Source organism: Leptodactylus fuscus, chromosome 1, assembly GCF_031893055.1.
Source record: "Leptodactylus fuscus isolate aLepFus1 chromosome 1, aLepFus1.hap2, whole genome shotgun sequence".
Classification (NCBI taxonomy): Eukaryota; Metazoa; Chordata; class Amphibia; order Anura; family Leptodactylidae; genus Leptodactylus; species Leptodactylus fuscus.
This window is the reverse complement of record NC_134265.1, coordinates 91,472,311-91,494,127: the sequence shown is the minus strand read 5'-3', so window position 1 is coordinate 91,494,127 and position 21,817 is coordinate 91,472,311. Positions and strand designations below refer to the sequence as shown.

The following is a 21,817-nucleotide window of genomic DNA, read 5'->3' as shown; positions in this document are numbered from 1 at the left end:
ATTGAGAGGCAGGCCATCTGTCATCCATTTGTAACGTCTTATCCAGACATCACAAATGTTCTTATGGATGAATGGACAAAGAGATCCAATACACACCCTAAAATCTTGTAGAAAGCCTGAGAGGCAGGAAGCTGCGTTATCTGCAAAGAGGGTACCAAAGCCATATTAATACCTTTGGGTTTAGTATGGGATGCCTCTCTTTGTAATGTGTAGGTGCAATATGCTTGTCCACATAGAGAACTTGAACAAAGGAGAGGAGAATTGCCAGAAAAAGTTGTATCTGAACCCAAGTCATAAAACAGCGATAATTGAAGCTATTAAATTTCTGGTACGAAATTATGTAAAGTAATGAGACCACATTGACCTGTGTGAACTTTACCACTTCAGGAAATAAATAGCCTCATTCACAACGATCACAAAAACCTGCAAACTGTCACTGATGCAAACAGAGGCAACAAATGATATTGAGAAGTGAACCTTTAATATTTCCTTTTTTGCTATGATTTGTCTATTGGATGTGCTATTCTGTGATGCATATTTTTTATGTATTTGAAGTGAAACTAATAGATTTGTTTTGTCTGATCGCTTACGTTTTCTTGAAGAACATCTGTCGCTTCTCGTGACATGACTGTCTTCCATTAAGTAAATCTACAGGCTGAGGGCCCACGTTGTGGAAACGCAGCTTTTTTTGTTGCAGATTTTATTGCGTTTTTTGAGCCAAAGTCAAGAAAGGATACAAAAGGAATGGGAAATATATAGGAAGTTCTTATACTTCAAAATTCTGCTCAATCTACTGCTGGCTTTGGCTCAAAAAACTGCAGCAAACTGCTACAAAAAAGCTGCATTTCTGCAATACGGGGCTTTACCCTCAAATACTACTAAATCAAGAAGCATGTATGTAAGCTGCTCAAACATAGGTCATGGTGGTGCTCTGCTCCATTAACCCCCTCCCGCCATAGTCATTTTTCAATTGTCTTTTTTCCCCGTCTTCCAAAATCTATAACTTTTTTTATTTTTCCATTCACAGAGCCATGTAAAGGCTTAACATTTGTGAATAAATTATACTTTATAATGTTACCATTTGTACAATGTACTGGGAAACTGGAAAAGAACTCAAAACGAGGTGGAGTTAGAAAAAAACCTGCATCTGCCCGACGTTCATCATGCAGCCAAAATGACATGCTACCTACAGTGAAGGAAATAAGTATTTGATCCCTTGCTGATTTTGTAAGTTTGCCCACTGACAAAGACATGAACAATCTATCATTTAAGGGTAGGTTATTTTGAAATTTAAAATAAAATCCAGAACATCGCATGGTATAAATTTCATAAATTTATTTGCATTTTGTTTAGAGAAATATGTATTTGATCCCTCTGGCAGACAAGACTTAATTCTTGGTGGCAAAACCCTTGTTGGAAAGCACCGCAGTCAGATGTTTTTTATAGTTAATGATGAGGTTTGCGCCGATACCAAATATATATGGCTTTCAAAAAAAATCCAAGACTTTGAAAAAAAGAAACATTTTTTCCCCCACTACAAGGTTCACTGTATGGGAAATATATTTTTAGAAATGTGTGTGTTTTACTTTATTTATTTATTTGTATATCTGATCTTACACCTTAATTCTGGAGGTGCAGAATCTTCTGAACATAACTAAACTATTTTTTTGTACATTTATCAGTTTAATACTACCCCCCCCCTCGACTACCCCAGTAGTAGGGCACACTTTAGGCAGAAACAGTCAATGCAGTGTATAATTTTGGCATGGAATCAGCGTTATTATGTACAGAATTGTTGGTCTGATGGAGTAAGTTGGTTTATCAAACAGTATATTTCCCAATTTTTACTGCAATTCTTGTATGTAGAGTATGAACCCTAGTGCAAACTGTACAACATCAAATCACAAACCATTTTTTATTTTTTCAGTGCAAAATTTAGTTAATTGGTTGCAATCTTTCCACTTGTTATATGCGCTAATTTTTCTAGCTCTGGTGTTCACATTTAAAAGTCAGCTGTATACAAGCACTCATATACTCGTATATAGCATACATTTCACCTTCTGATGTTCAGATATTTTTGAACGATTTTCTGTTTGGGATGGATGAGATGGGAGAGGATAGAAAACTAAATAAGACACCCACTATTTACACACATTTGCGCTACTCTGTCTGTTGTTGACTATAATGGGATCTGTCGGGTGTCCATTCTTTTAAACTAAAACCACCACTAAAAAAGTTAGACTAATAGTACCCTTCCATCCGGTGATTTTTCAACACATACTACGACAAAGTATCCAATTGCAAACTCCAACAGAGATGTGAACGTGGCCCAACACTTTTTGTTCTCTCTCTCTCTGTCAGTGATCTAAGTCTATCGTTTATAATCAGAACCGTCTACTTCTGCTGAACTGCACCAATTCTCTGGAATGTGCTACTCCAGACAGTCAGATTAACATCCAACTTCCAAAGCTTCAAGCACATCCTAAAAACACAACTCTTCTGGCAGACCTATTACATTTCCAAATCTAAAACTTCCACACTTGCACTCTCCAGACTAACCTTTCTCTGTTCACCATTGACCACCAACATTATCCTACGGGATCTCAGTGTAAGGCTGTATTCACACAGAGTAACGGCAGGCGTTTTTTGTGTGTTTTTTGCACATAGCGCCGCGTTAACGCCGCGTAACGCTGCTTTAACGCCGCACTATTTTGTGGTGGCGTTGACCGGCGTTAACGCGGCGCTATGTGCAAAAAACACACAAAAAACGCCTGCCGTTACTCTGTGTGAATACAGCCTAATAGTGTAAGCACTTTTGGATCTGTACAAGCAAGGATACTGGTTGATGACCATCACATATAGCTTTATTTATTTGCATTACCTTATCGAATAAATATGGCTGGACCACTGTATATTAATTTCTACCTCTTGTGTCATCCCTTAAACCTCATAGTTTGTTGTCAGTAGTCCTCTCACATCTTGTATGAACTAATTTATTATTCTGTACATGTACATGAACCTTAAGATTTGTAAAGTGTTATGGGACTTGTTGGCATTATATATGTAAAAAATAATAATTATTAATAATTTTATTGTTATAGAATAAAGTATATCATAAAACTGATATGCAATAGTAAGATAATCAATCCATGTGGTCCTTGTCTTCTCTCCTGTGTCCTCACCCTCCTTCATTAAAAAAATCAATCATTTGAAATACAAGCTAAATATATTCTCGTAATGGATGTTAGATAGCAGAAAGCTAAATGCTTGTTTGGGTCAACAGCTAGCCCCCCTGTGCTGAGTGTGCATGTTTATCTTAATTTGCAAAGAGTCATAAGATTACAAAGCCTATCTACATGTGTCACCTTTACAACTATGTCACCTATCAACAGTATAAATGACATATGATCAGTGGAGAGGGGAGGGATCTGGTCATTGTGACCCCCGAAATCACAAAAAGAGTAGGAACAGAGATCCCTTGTACCCCAGTCTGATTGAAACAGCAGTTGTTCAGGCTCCATGGGACTATTGGAAATAGATGACTACTGTACTTGACTTCTTTTCAGTAGTCCTGTACAAATGACTCAAGAGGCATTGCAAGGGCCTGGTGGTAGCCACACTGATTAGACATTTATGGCCTTTGCTGTGGCAATAACTATAGGCAATAGCTTCCAAACTTGCACATCCCATTTAACAAATTCGTAACTCAAAGAGAGTCTATCACAGTCTCCACCTACTTTAAACTGTGCACATCATATTGATACCTTTCTTATGTTTCAGAGCCCCAGGGATGTGTAAAAAAGCGACTTTTATAATTTATTCAGATGAGGATCTTGGAGAACATGAGGAGTTTTCTTCCATTACTGAGCACTACTGCATCACCACTAAACACGTCCATCTTGCATTCAGTTCCTCCCCCTGGGCATTGGTTGGATCAACTCAACACTGAATCCTCATTAGAATAAAGAATAAAAATGCTTTTTCTTCATCCCTGGGGCTCTGAAACATAAGAAAGGTATTGTTTTTATTCTGCTAACAGCATCTACAGCAGTATGGAAGTGGTTTAAATTAGCTGGGCCCAGTGAAAGACTCTTTAAGGCTTCAGGGCCTGTATAAAATATATGTTATGAGGTCCCTACCTACCTTGTACCATTTAGAACAATGCTATATTTTATGTGGAAGGTAGACTTTTGGCTGTCCCCAGGGTTCAGCTACATCCCTATAGCTACAACTCTGCCATTTTATATAAAAATAAGGAAAAACATACAGCTACAAAATAATAGCATTCATGCTTTTTACACACATATAACCTACAAGGTGAACTTGTTTTGTAAAGGTTAAGAACAGCTTCTTCCTGTAGATGATGCCATCCTCATATTACATGCCTAAATAAATTAGGCAAACCAGCTATCCTCTAAATAGTCAATGAGTGAAAAGCTATTATAGAGATGTCATAACTATTAGAGAGCACTTTGCTAAATTAGCTAGTCCTGTAATCTGTTAGAATAGTAACAAGTTCTGACAAACAGATGTGGAATTGGTGATCACACAATGTTCTCCAAATATAAAGACGCTTTGAGCATGTTCAGCCCACATTGCTCAGCATACGCTACAACTTGGCAAGCTCTATATAGACTATTAGCCTTTCTCAGTCAACCATCTGTACGCTGAAAGTGGATGGGTATATTGTTGTTCATAGTTAGTCATCTTTCACCACAGTGCTTTGCTATTAAGAGTATATGAAGACCTCCTTAAATACTCCCACATAGAACTTTGAACCACAACTATGGCCACAACAGCTCTTATAACAAAACATCTCATGTCCTATTTACTTTTTGGATGTCAATGTTAAATTGACAGATGTAGAACACTGCAATATAGAAGTATTGCAGTGTATTGTATAAATGACTATGTTAAAACCTAGTTGTCAATTAATTTATAAATATTCAGAAAGAAGAACAAACAACACAACACAGAGCTGATAAGATAAAATGTATACAAAAACAGACATGTAAAGAGAAGTGACAGGTCTTCTTTAGAGGGTTTGACCATGTTATTGGTACCATATATGAATGACTCTGACACAGGGTGCTTGCCATCTGCACATGTACAGGTCCTGAACATTTGAAGTGGAACACATTGTGTTACAAGAGAAGAGATATGTTGAAATGTTTAGTCAGTAGCCCCTCCACCTGCAACCATCTTGAATTAATCAAAAAAGGAAGAACCAATGGGTATGGCTATTGGAGAGTGAAGTCCAAAGGCCTGGGTATGACTTTAGTAATATAAAACAATGCAGAAGATTAAATAATGATTTATTAGTGAGGTTCGGCCTCCCCTTCAGCACATATTATCTTATTACTGTTCTGTCTGAGGTGGGCTACATGATTGGGGGGGGGGGTCTGGGGAAGGCAGGCTACATGACTGTGTGGGTGGACTGAATTATCAGACTCAGGACACCACTACTAGATAATATCGGTCCATCATCTGCACCATCAGTAACTGTAGTGCCCCCACTTAACGCTCATCAGTGACCCCAAAACAGTATGATGCTCCTCAGTGGCTTCCATAACAGGATAATGCTCCCTAGTGGCCCCTAGATGCAGTATAAAGATCCTAGGTGACCCACTCACACAGTTTTTATGCTTCCCAATGGCCCCTCATAGTTTTAATTGTTCCCACTGACCCCCACATATATACCATTCCCAAAATCCTTGGGAGCCTCCAACCATTTTATTAGTATTCATTGCATTGACTTCAACGTCAGCAGTGAAAACTAATGAAGTGGACAGTAAAGACAGGTAGAAGTGGCACAGTCAGCGCATGGCAGGGCTGCCTACTTCATTAGTATTCACTGACATTGATATTCATGGTTATTAATGAAGTGGCACAGCTGCTATTGTGCCGCAGTAGGTAGATCTCTAATGGAAAGGGGCCCAGTGGCCGTTTTCCATTAGAGCTATGACTGGGTTCCAGACAGTTCTACCAATACTTCCCTGATGTGGTCCTGTCTATGATTCACATACATCTCTAGAATGGGGCCCATCTGTTCCTGAAAGTGAATGGAGAGGATCTGTGCATGTACGTACATCTTTATTCACTTGCACATGTGCAAGTCAGTTTTGGCAATTTTTGTAGTTCATGTACAAGTAAATAAAGAGACTTGAGCATTCATCCTGTCATTCATTCACTTTTGGGAATATATGAGGACCCTTTCTCGAAATAAAAGTGTGCCCCAGAGGCAGAACCCAAAATTATCAGTTATTTAAGGCATATCCAATGGACTTTGCCATAAATACTGAGATGAGAATCCTCCTTTAAGATTTATTTATATACAGAAATAATAAAGTGCCTACCTCTAAATGAAGCTAGCGGTCTAGGGAAATTGTTCATGGATGCTGTTATTACCCAGGTACTGTCATTTAGATGTCGGTAGACAAGGTGTTAATAAAGACGTATGTTAATAAACACAAAAGCTCACATATAGGTGTTAGAATCTGCTGTCAACATCAGAGTCACAGAGAAATCGAAATGAAACCATCCACCATAACACTGACGTTAATTACGCTTTTTAACACATTTAGCTGCTCTTTTTCCCATTCCCTTCACATCACATCTGTGTGAACAATATCAAAAAGATTTACGGTTTTCTCCCCTGTCTAATTACAGAAGCGGCGAGGGCGCCAATCAACATTCTTGCTGAGCAATCACGTCCGCCAAGCTAGATCCGCAGAAGATTTGTGTCGATACATTTTTGGAGACCCCAGAAAACTCCGAGAGCTACTGAATGCAGCAGGTAGATTTTAATAACTGAGACTCTGTCTCTCAACACATACGTTCTACTTGGCTGTATGTTTACTGGAGTGTTGGCATAATAAAAAGAAAATAACTCATTTCTTCTTCCAGAGCCAACAACACATTAATGTGGCATCTGCTCCCATGTAGGAATCATTTTTGGCAGGATTTTTTTATTTTTGTCAAAAGCCAGTGTGCCACAATTTCCTTTTTTCTTCAAATTCTACTGTTGTCAATGCCACGGTGGTTGAAGGCTATATTGCATAAGTTACCAAGGGAGAATTGTCATAATACTCACTACTAGCTGCATCTTTTCAAGGAGAATCAGAATCATTCGACTCTTCCAAAAGCCTCAACCACTTTTGGCCACTGTTAGGACTTCATATGATTGGTAGTTTTAGGAAAGCTGAGTCACATCTTTAGGCCAGGGCCCATGAGGTGTAAGTCGCAGCATGTCAATTACCGCTATATAGTTGTTTCTCATGGTTTTCTCACTATCTGACGCGATATCAGAATAAACCTATCCCATTTTATTTGTGCCCAATCTTTAAACTTCCTGACTGATAATTTGAGATGTTGCTTCAGTATTGTCACCAGTCCCTCCTGCAGCAAAACAACCCCACAACATGATGCTGACATCCCCGTGTTGAGATAATGTTCTCAGGCTTGCACGCTTCTCCCCTTTTCCTCCAAATGTAATGATGGTCATTATGGCCGAGCCTGAGAACACCATCCCAACTGTGAAATACGGGGTTAGCAGCATCATGTTGTGGGGTTGCTTTGCTGCAGAAGGGACTTGTGTATGTCATAAAATAGATGGCATCATGAAGAAAGAACATAATGAGGCAATATCGAAGCAACAATCTTAAGACATCAGCCAGGAAATTAAACCTTGGGCGCAAATGGACAATAACCCAAGGCATACTGCCAAACTGGTTACAAAGTGGCTTAAGGATAACAAAGTTAATGTTTTGGAGTGGCCATCACCAAGCCCTGATCTCAATCCTATTGCAAATGTATTGGCAAAATGAAAAGACAGGTGCGAGCAAGGCAGCCTACAAACATGGCTCACTTACACCAGTTCTGTCAGGAGGAATGGACTGAAATTCCTGCCATCTATTTTGATCCAAGTTTTACAGTTTAAGGGCAATGGTACCAAATACTAATGAACTGTATGTAAACTTTTGACTTTGCAGAAAGTAATAAAAATGCGTGTGTGAAAAGCACTGTGGGAAAAACGGCAATGCATTGCCGCCGCGGTTCTTCCTGTAGTGCTTTTCTGCTGCAACCCGCTACATGGGGCCTTAGCCTCAATGGGTTTTGTAATAGTGGCCATATTGCACTTGTCACAGAACTTTCCAAGAAACACATACAATAATGAAATAACAAAATAGTATATTGAACAAATTCATAATAACTATTGCAGAAATAACACTGATAATGGCTAAAAGTTATATCCTCAGATGAGTGCACATGAAATAAATACAATATAGATCAATTCAAAGAAATATCACCTGGTGCTTCAATGAGTTGCTTGTATACACTGAGGAAGGCGGCCTCTGCTTCTTTGCTTCTTTTGCTAAGAGCAACAACCTAGTGAAAGAGCCAATAGAAAACACAGTTAATTTACAGAATATTACTGAAAGTTCTAGAAATGTTAGTGTTGCGAACACTGTAGATGGCAAAATACTCCGATGTCAACACCCTAGTTATTTGTAACCCTTCAGCGCTCATTGTCATGGGGTTGGTGTTACTATTAGTGTTCCAATGTTCATGCTATAGTGCCAAAGAAAAACAGATTGGAATTTGTGTCCTGCACCCTCAGCCATGCACGAGATGTGACAGACGACATTCATTTAGTCCAGCGTGTTCCACTGAGCTGCTAAAAGTAAAGTAGTGTTCTATAGTCATGATATGCTCACAGCATCCTCTATCCTATCGTGCCTAGACTCACACAACCAAGTTTCACAGGTGAAAGTGTGAGGAGAGTGGGGTGGACCACCTTGGGGACATCTCGACCCAACATATTATGCCGCACTCCAGAAAACTGGTGTAAGTTGCACAGAAAATCTATGTACGTTCCTGACTGGTATAGATATCCAGTCTGATGCATGGCAGTGCGCCTAAGTTATTAAGAAGCTGCAGCCTCTTAATAATTCAGGCGTGCCTTGTGTAACTTGAGAGCTTTATTAAGACTGAAGTAGGAAACGCTAGTCTTAATAAATTCCTTCCATAGCCTGTCATAGATCCAGAACTTTTGCTAAGACATTCTGCAGTTTTTTTTAAAATGCCACATCCACGGTCTTATACTCCATGTAATTGCAATGGCCAAACTAGGTTCCCAAACATGTAAATCTAGGAACATATCCTACCGAGATTAATCCGAGATTGCAAAATAATAAAACCTAAGGGTTTTCCTAATAGTGGTGCTGCAATCCGCCATTATTGCCAAGTGTAAATGCTGTTTATAACACAACATAGGGTTGATATAAACTGTTCAGAAATATATGGCGCTAAAAGGTAGATCAAATCATTTTCATAGAGGTAAATAAGCAGGTAGCTAAGCATTAATGGAATACTGTGTGCAAAACAATACAGGATTTCCCTCTTTGGTATTCCTTGAATCCCTGCATTAAGATAAGATAATCCTTTAATAGTCCCACAGTGGGGAAATTTCAGCATGTTACAGCAGCATAGTAATACAGATACAGGATAATACACAGTAATATATTACAGAAGTAGGCACACATATGCTGAGAAGAGAAGATATACTAGGAGTCCATAGCAGCTAAGGAAAAACGGAAGAGAAAGAAGGAAGACTTCATAATCATTAGTTTTCTGTGCGTAGTGATCTTCGCTTGGTCTGATGTAGATTATACAGCCTGATCGCAGTTGGAAGGAAGGACTTGCGATAGCGCTCCTTCTCACACTTGGGGTGAAGCAGACGGTCACTTACAGTGCTGCCAAGTGACATCAAAGTCTCATACATGGGGTGGGATTTGTTCTCCCGCATGGAGCTCACCACGGACAGTATCCTTCTGTCACCCACCACCTGTACTGGGTCCAGGGGGCTCCCCAGGACAGAGCTGGCCCTCCTGATCAGCCTGTCAAGTCTATTTCTGTCCCTGGTTGATATACTGCTCCCCTACCAGGCCACACCAAAAAAGATGGCTGAAGCAACCACAGAGTTGAAAAAGGCCCTAAGAAGTGGCCCCTGGACTCCGAAGGCCCTCAGCCTCCTGAGCAGGCAGAGTCTGCTGTGGCCCTTTCTGTGCAGCGCCTCCAGGTGATCAGCCCAGTCTAGTTTATTATAGAGGAGCACACCCAGATACTTATAGGTCCTGACTATATCAATGCATGCATTATGCACCGACAACTAATACCCTGCACTAGGCATAACAAAGTGTTTCCTAACATTAATCCCAGCATCTTAGTAACTAAAATGCTGTATGAACAATGTACAAATATACTACCTAAAATGCTGGAAGAAATGCGACAGTGAATTTATAGTCAATATCATTAATTCTTAATAGTAATTCAGTATCTTACAAAACGGCTGAGTAGATAACACTTGTAATAAACTTACAAAAACTTTAGCTATGATTGTACCAGTTTCACAAATAGCTGTCATCTAAGATTTATACGCGAGCTTGCTTGACGTAGCTCCCATTAAAAAAAAATAAAAGTATAAAATGCAGTATATTAAAAAACAATAAATACATAGACAGATGAAAACCTATGATTTAGAGCGGCACCAACAATGAATTACTGTTAGTCTGCATCCTAAAATGAGAACACAATAAATATTCAATGGTAATGTTATAATATAAAAAGATTAATCTATTATTTGCCAAGATTGAAATTAATAAACAGACAACAAAGTCACTCTACATTTATACATCTGAACCCATATAACATCTCAGTGTCAAAACCAGACATTTTATTAGACAGAGACACGGTCAAAAGCAGTGGAAGGATAACAGTTACTAGAAGTGGGATCTACTACTAAAGCCAAGGAAGGCAGAGTCAAAATAAGAATCAGAAGCAAGAGTCATAGCAAGGTTGTACCATGTAACACTCGGCGTTTTGCCTCTCTCCACCAGCCACTGGCTTCCTATAACATGGGCTTGTTGGCCCTAGGACTAGTAGTGTTTCCAAGGTGCGCACAGGTGTGACCTCCTTGCTTCTTAATGGACTCGCTTATACATTCTGGACACAGTGTGCACCAATGACTACCTATCCTTTGTTTTATAAGGCACCCTCCCTCTTGGAAGGCTAACTAAACAATAAGCATCCTGCCTGCATAGATGTTCCCCATTGTTCTGTTCGTATTTTCCGTTCGTGTTCCATCTGTATTGACCTCTGCTTATTTACTGTATAAGCTCTGTGCCACCTGTCTGACCTTTATCTTACCATTATTCATAAACTCTGTCTGCCCTGACCTCAACCTGTCTCCTGACCACATCTATGCCTGTCTCTTTGATGCTAAGGTTGATGTCTCTTGACCAGCCCAGCTGTCCGTGAATGAACATTACTCCAAGAAGTAGCAGCCTGCCGGTATCAGCAAAGTTCAGATCCCTATGTGGGGATTAAAGGGTGAATACCACTAAGACCCCTTAGTCAACACTCTTAGAAATAGCCTGCCATATAAATATGCTGTCTCTTTAACATCTTTAAGATAGAGAAATATATGTTATCTTCAAGCTTATGGAAAGATACCATGTCGCAATAATGTCTGCATTTAGTTCTGCTTTTGAGATGTTGCTTATTCTATTTTAATATCAGAAGTTATAATCTCTTGCAACATGCCAGAGCCATCAATGCAAAACAGTGAGATAAAAAGCTAATTCAGTTAAGCACTGGGGAGGGGATAGATAACCAACAACCAATCATGATTGTATGATGTATGTTGCTGAGCACACTCTTATGTTTTAGCCACGTCTCATGACATATATATATATATATATATATATATATATATATATATATATATACAGTCCTATGAAAAAGTTTGGGCACCCCTATTAATCTTAATCATTTTTAGTTCTAAATATTTTGGTGTTTGCAACAGCCATTTCAGTTTCATATATCTAATAACTGATGGACACAGTAATATTTCAGGATTGAAATGAGGTTTATTGTACTAACAGAAAATGCGCAATATGCATTGAACCAAAATTTGACCGGTGCAAAAGTATGGGCACCCTTATCATTTTATTGATTTGAATACTCCTAACTACTTTTTACTGACTTACTGAAGCACAAAATTGGTTTTTTAACCTCAGTGAGCTTTGAACTTCATAGCCAGGTGTGAAGCCCAGAAGTGGCAGGCCAAGAAAAATATCAGAAAGGCAGAGAAGAAGAATGGTGAGAACAGTCAAGGACAATCCACAGACCACCTCCAAAGAGCTGCAGCATCATCTTGCTGCAGATGGTGTCACTGTGCATCGGTCAACAATACAGCGCACTTTGCACAAGGAGAAGCTGTATGGGAGAGTGATGAGAAAGAAGCCGTTTCTGCAAGCACGCCACAAATAGAGTCGCCTGAGGTATGTAAAAGCACATTTGGACAAGCCAGCTTCATTTTGGAAGAAGGTCCTGTGGACTGATGAAACAAAGATTGAGTTGTTTGGTCATACAAAAAGGCGTTATGCATGGTGTTAAAAAAAAAAACAGCATTCCAAGAAAAACACTTGCTACCCACTGTAAAATTTGGTGGAGGTTCCATCATGCTTTGGGGCTGTGTGGCCAATGCCGACACCGGGAATCTTGTTAAAGTTGAGGGTCGCATGGATTCCACTCAGTATCAGCAGATTCTTGAGAATAATGTTCAAGAATCAGTGACGAAGTTGAAGTTACGCCGGGGATGGATATTTCAGCAAGACAATGATCCAAAACACCGCTCCAAATCCTCAGGCATTCATGCAGAGGAACAATTACAATGTTCTGGAATGGCCATCCCAGTCCCCAGACCTGAATATCATTGAACATCTGTGGGATGATTTGAAGCGGGCTGTCCATGCTCGGCGACCATCAAATTTAACTGAACTTGAATTGTTTTGTAAAGAAGAATGGTCCAAAATACCTTAATCCTGGATCCAGGAACTGATTAAAAGCTACAGGAAGCGACTAGAGGCGGTTATCTTTGCAAAAGGAGGATCTACTAAATATTAATGTCACTTTTCTGTTGAGGTGCCCATACTTTTGCACCGGTCAAATTTTGGTTTAATGCATATTGCACATTTTCTGTTAGTACAATAAACCTCATTTCAATCCTGAAATATTACTGTGTCCATCAGTTATTAGATATATCAAACTGAAATGGCTGTTGTATACACCATAATATTTAGAACTAAAAATGATTAAGATTAATAGGGGTGCCCAAACTTTTTCATAGGACTGTATATATATATATATATATATATATATATATATATATATATATATATATATATAAAGAAATATTCTATAGTTTGGTATCATTTGACAATCAGAAGTGGACTCAGGTTGTTTCTGAAGACAAGCCCAAAGTCAAATCTGTTCAATGATACACATCCACTGCATTACATAATGTAATCTTCAAACAAGTTGGTAAGACCTGAGTCCCCTTGCAATATACTATTAGGAAAACGTCTAATCGAATCATTCCGTGTGATATGAGTTATCATTATTACTAAAGAACACACATAGTACTATCATGATAAATAGCTTCACCTGACCAATAGTCCTAAATTAATGAATGGTGTTTTGCAGGAACGCTTTCTATTTTCCAAACTGGTAGAAATCTTACAAATTCTGGTTGGGGTATGAAAACTTATAAGTAACACTCAGGTATGCAACAAGTCACGTACGATGTAGAAGCCATGCTTCAAGCCCACAGCAAACACCAGACTTCGTAGACCATTCCTCAATAATTGATGTTATGGAGGCAGCAGAACACATGGTCATTACATTCAGACACAGAAAATTTGTTTCACTTGAAATGGTTTCCTGCAGAAGGATATAAACAGCACTTATGACCAGCTATCCTGTTTTATTTAGCCTTAAAATGACGGCTGACTTCAGCGCTATTGATTGTATATTGTGTTGATAAGCTGTCTGCCCCAACTCCCATGAAAATCATCCCACTCCCCCCTGTCTATTTATGCCCTGAGACAGCAGCTTTCCATCTGGGAGGAAGGGCAGTGAATATAATCATAAAGAATTTAATTAATTTGTTAGTGTGCAGATCTGGCACAGGGCTTCCAAGAAAGCAGGAGATGTGCGGAGGGGCAAACTCCACACTTGCATAGACAATAGCCAGAGTGGGAGGTTAGATCATTGACAGCTCAGACTAATAGACGCCATGGAGAAGGGAGGAAGGGGCTCAGCCACTGCTATGAGAAGAGTAGGCAGTGAGGGTAACGAAAGGGTTGTTGATGTAACAACATTTAGCAGACGCTCCATCCTAAATTCAGTTACTCAATGCAATGTAGTTAAAAGGAGTAATTGCATGTTATCTGAGCCTCTTTATGGCTAGACAGCATCATAATGCTACTGGATCAAATGAATGAACTCATGAAGGGACACATTGCTTTACAATATGTCCATTTACAGATAAAGAGTATGTTATCTCCAGAAGACAGGGTCTACATATTTCTATGAAGTCCAACAAGAAGCCTTAGCTCTCTAGAGGGACCATAAGCTACAAACATTAGACCACTTCAAAAAGATAAAAGCAGCAAGAAGTGTAAGCTTTCCAAAGAATGGAGGTGATCAATGGCAGCAATCTAGGTTTGTCTTAAAGGGAACCTGTCAGGTGTTTTTTTTTTTCATCATAAACTGGTCCCATCATTTGCAGGATGAAGAACTTACTTTTCCATTGGGGCTCTCTGTGATCTTTCTGTTGCAAAGTGAAGATATAAATGTTTGAAAGAATAAAAAGTCATCTGTAAGTAGTCACAGGATGGGTGGAGAGCAGCTACAGCCAAGTCATGCTGTCCACCATTTAATCACACCTCCTGGGCATGATTAACATGGACAGAAGGACCAGGCTGAAGCTGCTCCTTGTCCACCATGACTACTTGAAGATGACTTTTATGCTTTCAAGCATTTATAACTAGACTGCTTCTACTCAAAGATTACAGAAGAGCACAAATACCAAGGTAAATACTTCATCCTGCGCATGGTAGGGTCAGTTTATGGTGAAAAAATAAACCTGAAATAATTTCCAGGCTAAAAATATGGAAAGGTCATCAAAAGTAGATCGGTGGAGGTTGAAAAACCTGGCACCACCACAGGTCAACTGTTCTCAGCATCTGATTCACAGATAATGGGATAGGAAACAGGCAGCTCCGTTCTCTGTTCAGTGGCTGAACCGAGTTACTGTAGGTTAGCTCTTGTTCAAGTCAATGATCTAACCTGCAGTAACTAGGTCTGGCTACTGCAAACAATGGAGCTGTATTGTCTGCTTCTGCTCTATTCCATTCTAAGGCGCATTAGAGAATTCAATCGCATATTAAATTTTGTAAAAAATTTTTTAATTTTGTGTCTTCCCTTCAGAATTTTCTTTACTGAATAATAAAAAATATCTTGGACTGAGGATTGCAAATGATCTGATTGTTCAGATGTTGCCTCTATACCAGAGTGAGGCCCTTCATGTGCCCTGCTGGGACATCAGTCATGAAATGTTCTGGAGAAACAGGAAAACAAAGCAGAATTTCTGGCATACAGGGGCACATGGAAGCCACAGAGGACCATTTTTCATCAGACATAATGGAAATCCACTATGTAAGAGTAGTCCCCACTGTGGAGGACCAGATACGCCCATGCATTGTTGACGATTGATTTGGACGCAAGAAATATATGACAAGGAATGGCTTCCCCCAAAGATGACAGCTTTGACAGGGTTTAGAGTAGCTAAATTAGTAGATCATTGGGTTGGCCTCTGGTTAAAATGGGAAGATACTGGAAGGAAAAATGTGTATATAGGTGATATTGTGGCACATACTTGGAGCAAGCCCCATTCGTGTGCCAAATGTGTGTCACATTCCCTGTTCTGCACCTCACTCACTTCATTCTTCAAAGTGAACAAAGTAGGGTGGAACCAGGGTAACTGGCACAGACCTCCATTTTGGCACATGGATGTGCACCTGATTTTTTAAGAGACTGGAGGCTCTTAATAAATTTGCTCCAATGTGCCTAAATGAAGCAGAACTAAAAGCAGCTAAACAACCATTGCTAAAGAAAATAAATTGCAGGTAAGCAAAATGAATAGGCAATGACTCCTGTATAACTTTTAGGACCGCGGCTTTACTTTAGGAGTGTTAATTTGACAGCTAGCTCTGTGGCAATGGATAATTCCATAATGACTCATTATTTGGCTGAAATCAGTAAAAAATACATTAACATACTTTGCAGATAGACAGAGTGGATATTTCAAACATTTTATAATTTGTAAAAAAAAACCTACTTCTATATAAGAGATTAAACGGCAACATTAAATGGGAAAAAAGAGAAACATTAAAAAACATTAAGTACACAAAATGAGTCCTAGCACAGCACACTGGCAATTTACAGATGAATAATTAGGGAATAAAATACAATGTCAGCATTAGTGTAGGAAATTCCACCGGTTTTAATGACAAAAATGCAGCACTTTCAATGCACTAATTTCCTATTGCTTAGAGATGTATTCTGATGTGCCAGTGTAGATATGACAGATATTCTGCTGAGAATCGCAATGTCATACTAGCTGTGCTTTCCATGCTGATACATTGTACCTATAAAAGACTCTTTATACTTCAGTAAGCAATAAAATAGCAAAGCAGGTGATATCTGTAATACGGATATCTAGCCATCTCATGAATACATTCACTATGTACTTTGGGGTCTTATCTGACATCTTTACCCCCTTGTCCATATAATCTGAAAAATTCAATTTCAAAATATGAGTCATGTAATAAAATAAAGATTGAAAAAGCTTTCTGCACCCAAAAAGTATTCATTTTATACTACCCCAAATTGGCATGCAATACCTGCACTGAAAATATGGAATGTGCATCATTGGTATCCCATTGCCTCTTCTGTCCATTCCTGTTAATATATTTTGTCTCATATATATATTTTATACATTTATATAAAGGAGTCTTCTCACTTTCATAACCGAAGGATATTTTTGGAAAATTCTCAAAGCAGGGCCCAGTCACATAAATATATTATGACATGGCATTCATTCAACTGAAAGGACAACTATGTAATACATAGTGAGAATAATGAGAACTGCTCTTTCTTAGTGTTATATGAAAATCTGCATATGTGCCTAAATCTTTTTGCCATGCTGTTGTATGAGGTTGGGTTCACATCTGCATCAGAGTCTCTGGAGACTCCGTCACAGTGACTGAAAATTGCCAGAAGAAAAAGTGTGATAAACCCAACTTTTTCAGCCACCGGTCTCAGTATAAAAGAACGGACACCAGGTGGATCATTTTTATAGCTTGTTAAATCTCTCCAATGAAGATAAATGGCATATCGAAACCACATCCTGTGCAAGTACATGGATATTAAACTGCCACAGACTAAGGGTTGGTTCACATCTGCTTTTGTATTCAGTCCAGGGAGAGTCAGCATGGAGACCCCCGAATGGTATACAAATGCAATTGCAAGCTCTATCTATGGGGTCCGTGCGCTTTTACAGCACTTGCGTTTGGTATTCTATGCGGACTTCCCCGGACGGAATCCAAACGCTGTTGTGAACGAGGGCTAACAAATAGTAAAATAGTAGATAAGGTTGTAAAAAGCAGCAGGTCCCTCTAGTAAAACTATATTCTTACCATGTCCATCCAGAGGAAAGAGAATAGGGTCATTCCATGTCAAGTGGACCAGTGCTCCCCACTCGACCATCTCCGATTTTGCTGAAAATTTATAAGGATGTACATGTATGTTTGAAACTAGGTTCTGTAAATTTTTAGGGCCAGATATCAAATACCTGGGGCACTGTTGACCTTTCACTGGAGGTTCCACCAAGACCGCGGCTTCAGCTAAGAGGATTTTGCAAACTTTGGCACATAGCTATTAGAGCTCTATACTTGGCTATGATGCTGAAATTTGACATACTAGCTCAACTTTTGCTGCTAAACACGATACAATTATTACTGGCTATCACAAAACAATATATCGGCCGCAATTTTGTGTCAAAGTAGCTTGAAACTATACAGAAATGGACCTATCCAACCAACTTCTACATTGGTATCAAATGGATAAAAGGATCCGCGCTTACCAACCGTAGTTCTTGTTTCATTATGTGCTCTCAGTATCTATGCAATACTGTCCTTTGTGCACCTGAAGAAGAAACCAGCTTCCGGGTTTCGAAACACGTTGTGTGTGAGGTTTTAATAAACTAATGAAACAAGAACTACGGTTGGTAAGCGCGGATCCTTTTATCCATTTGATACTTCTGTAGAAGTTGGTTTGATAGGTCCTTTTCTGTATAGTACCATGCATACGTGCTTTCACGGTTAAGATCTGCCAGCTACTAGCCATTTTGTCTATGAAGCGATATTTGAGTGCTGTGATCATTTCACAGCGCTTAAAGGTGATTATATGTTGAATAATACTTTGTGGAATCACTTTAAAAGGGTAATGCACAAGGTGCCGTGTGGTGCTCTCTCTTGTGTTTTCAAAGTAGCTTGAAAATCGCGCCGTATGACATTTATGCCAAACTTTGCCCAAATATAATGTTATCAATGGAATGTTAACAAATACATATAAAATACTACATAGAGTATTATTATTGACATTAATACTAGTAATACCGATGTTCCAGTAGGACTGTGTTTCCCGAGATCTAAAATACACTTGTAAACCCTTGGCACTCCATTAAGGCAGAAGCAAGGACAGACATACCATGTCTGCGGCTGCACAGCGGCCCTTTAGGTAATGGGACTTGTTGCCGCCCTAAATACAAAATGTTATTCTTACTATCTACCGGACTGCATACAATAGCCTGTCCTAGTAATCCTAACGGTTCACAATTACTAATAGACTGGTGCGCTGGTAAGCGACTAGCTGGAGTGCAAAGAGAAAAATGCTCTATAATGATCAATCTATTTTCTAGAAATGAGATTCTGAAGACCAAAGGGCCATTTCTTGAACAAGGTTCCTGCTGTTGATGTCCGCCCATGAAGCAAGTGTCTTCTGATGTTTGCAGGTAGACTTTTCTCTCTCAACACTGAATTTCAACAGAGCAAGAGAAGGGAGCTGCCAGAGATCATGGGATATTTCCTGAGGATCTATAGCTGCTTTGAAGATCAGCCAGCTGTGATCCGCTTGGTAAAAAGAAAAAACAGTTAAGGCATCTGTAAACCCTATCCATTACGCCTAATTTCATTAAGAGGTTATGGGAGCTGCTCTCATATAAAGTTCACATTCACATCTACGTAGGAAAGCACATTCAATAGAATTAGTGACAAAATGCAAATCTCCAGAATCTGTAAATGCACACAGGCATCCAGTAAATAAGATAAAATATACTACAGGGAAACCTATTAGAGATGACCACCCAAAATGACCATAGGCCTATGCAGTAAACCTGCAGGGTATTTCACCAAGACTAGCTGTTGTACAGATATTTAATATTAAGTACTGATGTTCAGGCAAAATAGTATATACTGGTAAAACAGACAGGACCATACTGGTAGTTTGAGTTCTCCTATATGCTCATCTTTCGTCCTGGAAGTAAGTAAGGTGGAGTCCCTTATGAAACTTTAAGGGTCCATTCACACAGAGGAAAATGGTGAGGAATTTGGAGTGGAATTTCAGAGCTTAAAAAAAGAAGCCTCCCAATGATTTCAATGGGTTCCTTTTTCTGCTAGCTGAAATTCCACACCAAATTCCTCACCATTTTCCTCCATGTGAATGGACCCTTAGGGTGTGTTGACATGGAGGAATTTCAGAAACAGTATCCCGGAGGAATTTCCTGCCGATTTGAGGCCAGATCTCGCCCCCGAATCAAGAGCACATTCCTCCCAGAATCCACTTCCCATTGTTTTCAATGGGAGGCAGAGATCGCAGCAGGACGAGGAAAAAAGAAGCGTCTTACTCGATCTTGCCGCAGATTCCGTGGCTGATGCAGCTGTGGGATCTGCGGCTCAAAACACTCTCCTGATTAGATGAAAACAGAACAAGAAAAGGAAGGAAGTACTCAACATATGTTACAAAGATAAAACATGTTTATTGATAAATACAACAAAACAGGGGACCCATACAGGTAGCAAAATCAGCCATGTACTAAACCTTAGACCTAGGTAAAATATACACTCCATGGGGAGACATCACATATGAGGATAAACGTAAGTGTGCACAGAAATGTGCATAGATACAATCTGTATAGATACAGTACAGCAATCTAAGATGAAGTGGCCAAGATAGGTATCACATCCTGAAGATCAAAGTGAAAATACTGCAAGGAAAGTATGGACTCAATGGTGCAGCATCAGATCACAAAAGCCAAAGTGAGTATCACAATAGTAACAAATAAATGAGAAAACAAAAAAACACATCAATGTATCTAAATAGTATTAGTGTAATAGAATTATCCTATACACATCCACCTATAAACCAGGTACATAAATGCCAACAATATGCATGTAGTTAAATATACTCCTATATCACAAGATATATACAGCATATATGCATATAAAATAGAGAGGACCGTGAATCTATACACAAACTAGCCCCAAAAGATGGAGATATAGTAAAGGGCAGTACACATACCTATACTGGCTGAGTCCAAGATAAGGTCAAGCTGCCGACCCCAATGCGCGTTTCGGTGCTCTGCCCCCGGAAGAAGGCAAAGCGCCGAAATGTGCGTCGGGAAACAAAGCAGAAAAGCAGCTGGAAAAAAACACTGCGTTTTACAATACTAGTAAAGTGAATGAGATAAGCGAAGAAATACAGTGAAAAACATAACAAAAACACAATAAAAAATCCTGCAGAAAAAACGCTAAGCATTTTCATTGTATTTTTTTCCTGTAGCATTTTTTAGCTACACTTTGCAATGTGTCGGCTTAGCCTTAAGCAGATTCCCAAGGAATCCATTAAGACTGATATAAGAATCGCTAGTCTTAATAAATTCCCCCCAATGTTCGGAGCTGAGTACTTGTGGGCTTTTGCTGTCAGCTGATCATTAGGTTGCTGGGTGTCAGATCTTCACTAATCTGATATTAATGACCTACTCTACAGATAGGTCATCAATATCTAGAGAAAACCCCTGTAACAAAAAATGGTGGAAACTAAAATAATGTGCATTGACCACTGGTAACAGCTTGTAGCACAAACAAAATAGACAGCACTGACTAGATCACTTAGCAAGCTGGGAATGCACACAGAGATTGCATTGATTCTTACTCAAAGATATAGGAATATCCTCAAGCTCCACAGAGAGAGATTCATGTTTCAGAAAACAAGTTCTCCTCAGGACACCGGTACATTAAATTATCTTGTAGGACAATGATGTGAGGCCGTCTCACACATATAAGACAGATTTCATCATCCAGGCAGCGACTCCTACCCATAACCCTAGTATAAGAGTTGCCTATCCCATTCTTTATGTACAGGTGTTACACTGTGAAAGGAAATGAAACTCCGACTACCGAAGTTCCAACATCCCTAAAATAAAATAACCAAGCCAAAAGCAATTCTGTAAGGCAGAATATCATTCTTGAAGACGGCAGTGGGCTGACAGTAAATTGCCTGTCAGTCAAGTCAACCACAACATAGGCATTTGTATTCCCCGTACTCTTCGGCACATCCAATCCTATATCTCGCTCTATATTTTTATATGTACCGCCGCATATCTGTTTTATGTTCTACCAAATAATGTTGAATAATGCAATTTATTCACTCCTATAAGTCACATCTGGGGTATAGTAAACTATCTTTTATTCACATGTAAATGAATTTCTTTAAGGGGATGGGAAGCAGCTATGAAATACCCCTTTAAAATACATTAAAGGGAGTCAGCTAGGTCTGAAATGCTTCCTAA

General features: G+C 39.2%; 1 protein-coding gene across 2 annotated transcripts in view; it reads right to left on the bottom strand.

Annotated features, from left to right (window-relative positions):
• Window positions 1-21,817, bottom strand: part of CUX2 (cut like homeobox 2) — a 291,553-nt gene that overhangs the window by 99,545 nt on the left and 170,191 nt on the right. For both annotated transcript variants that reach the window (XM_075273161.1, XM_075273169.1), the window contains exon 4: window positions 8,310-8,388. In XM_075273161.1, coding sequence (XP_075129262.1) covers window positions 8,310-8,388 — 79 coding nt within the window. The remainder of the gene's footprint in view (window positions 1-8,309; window positions 8,389-21,817) is intronic.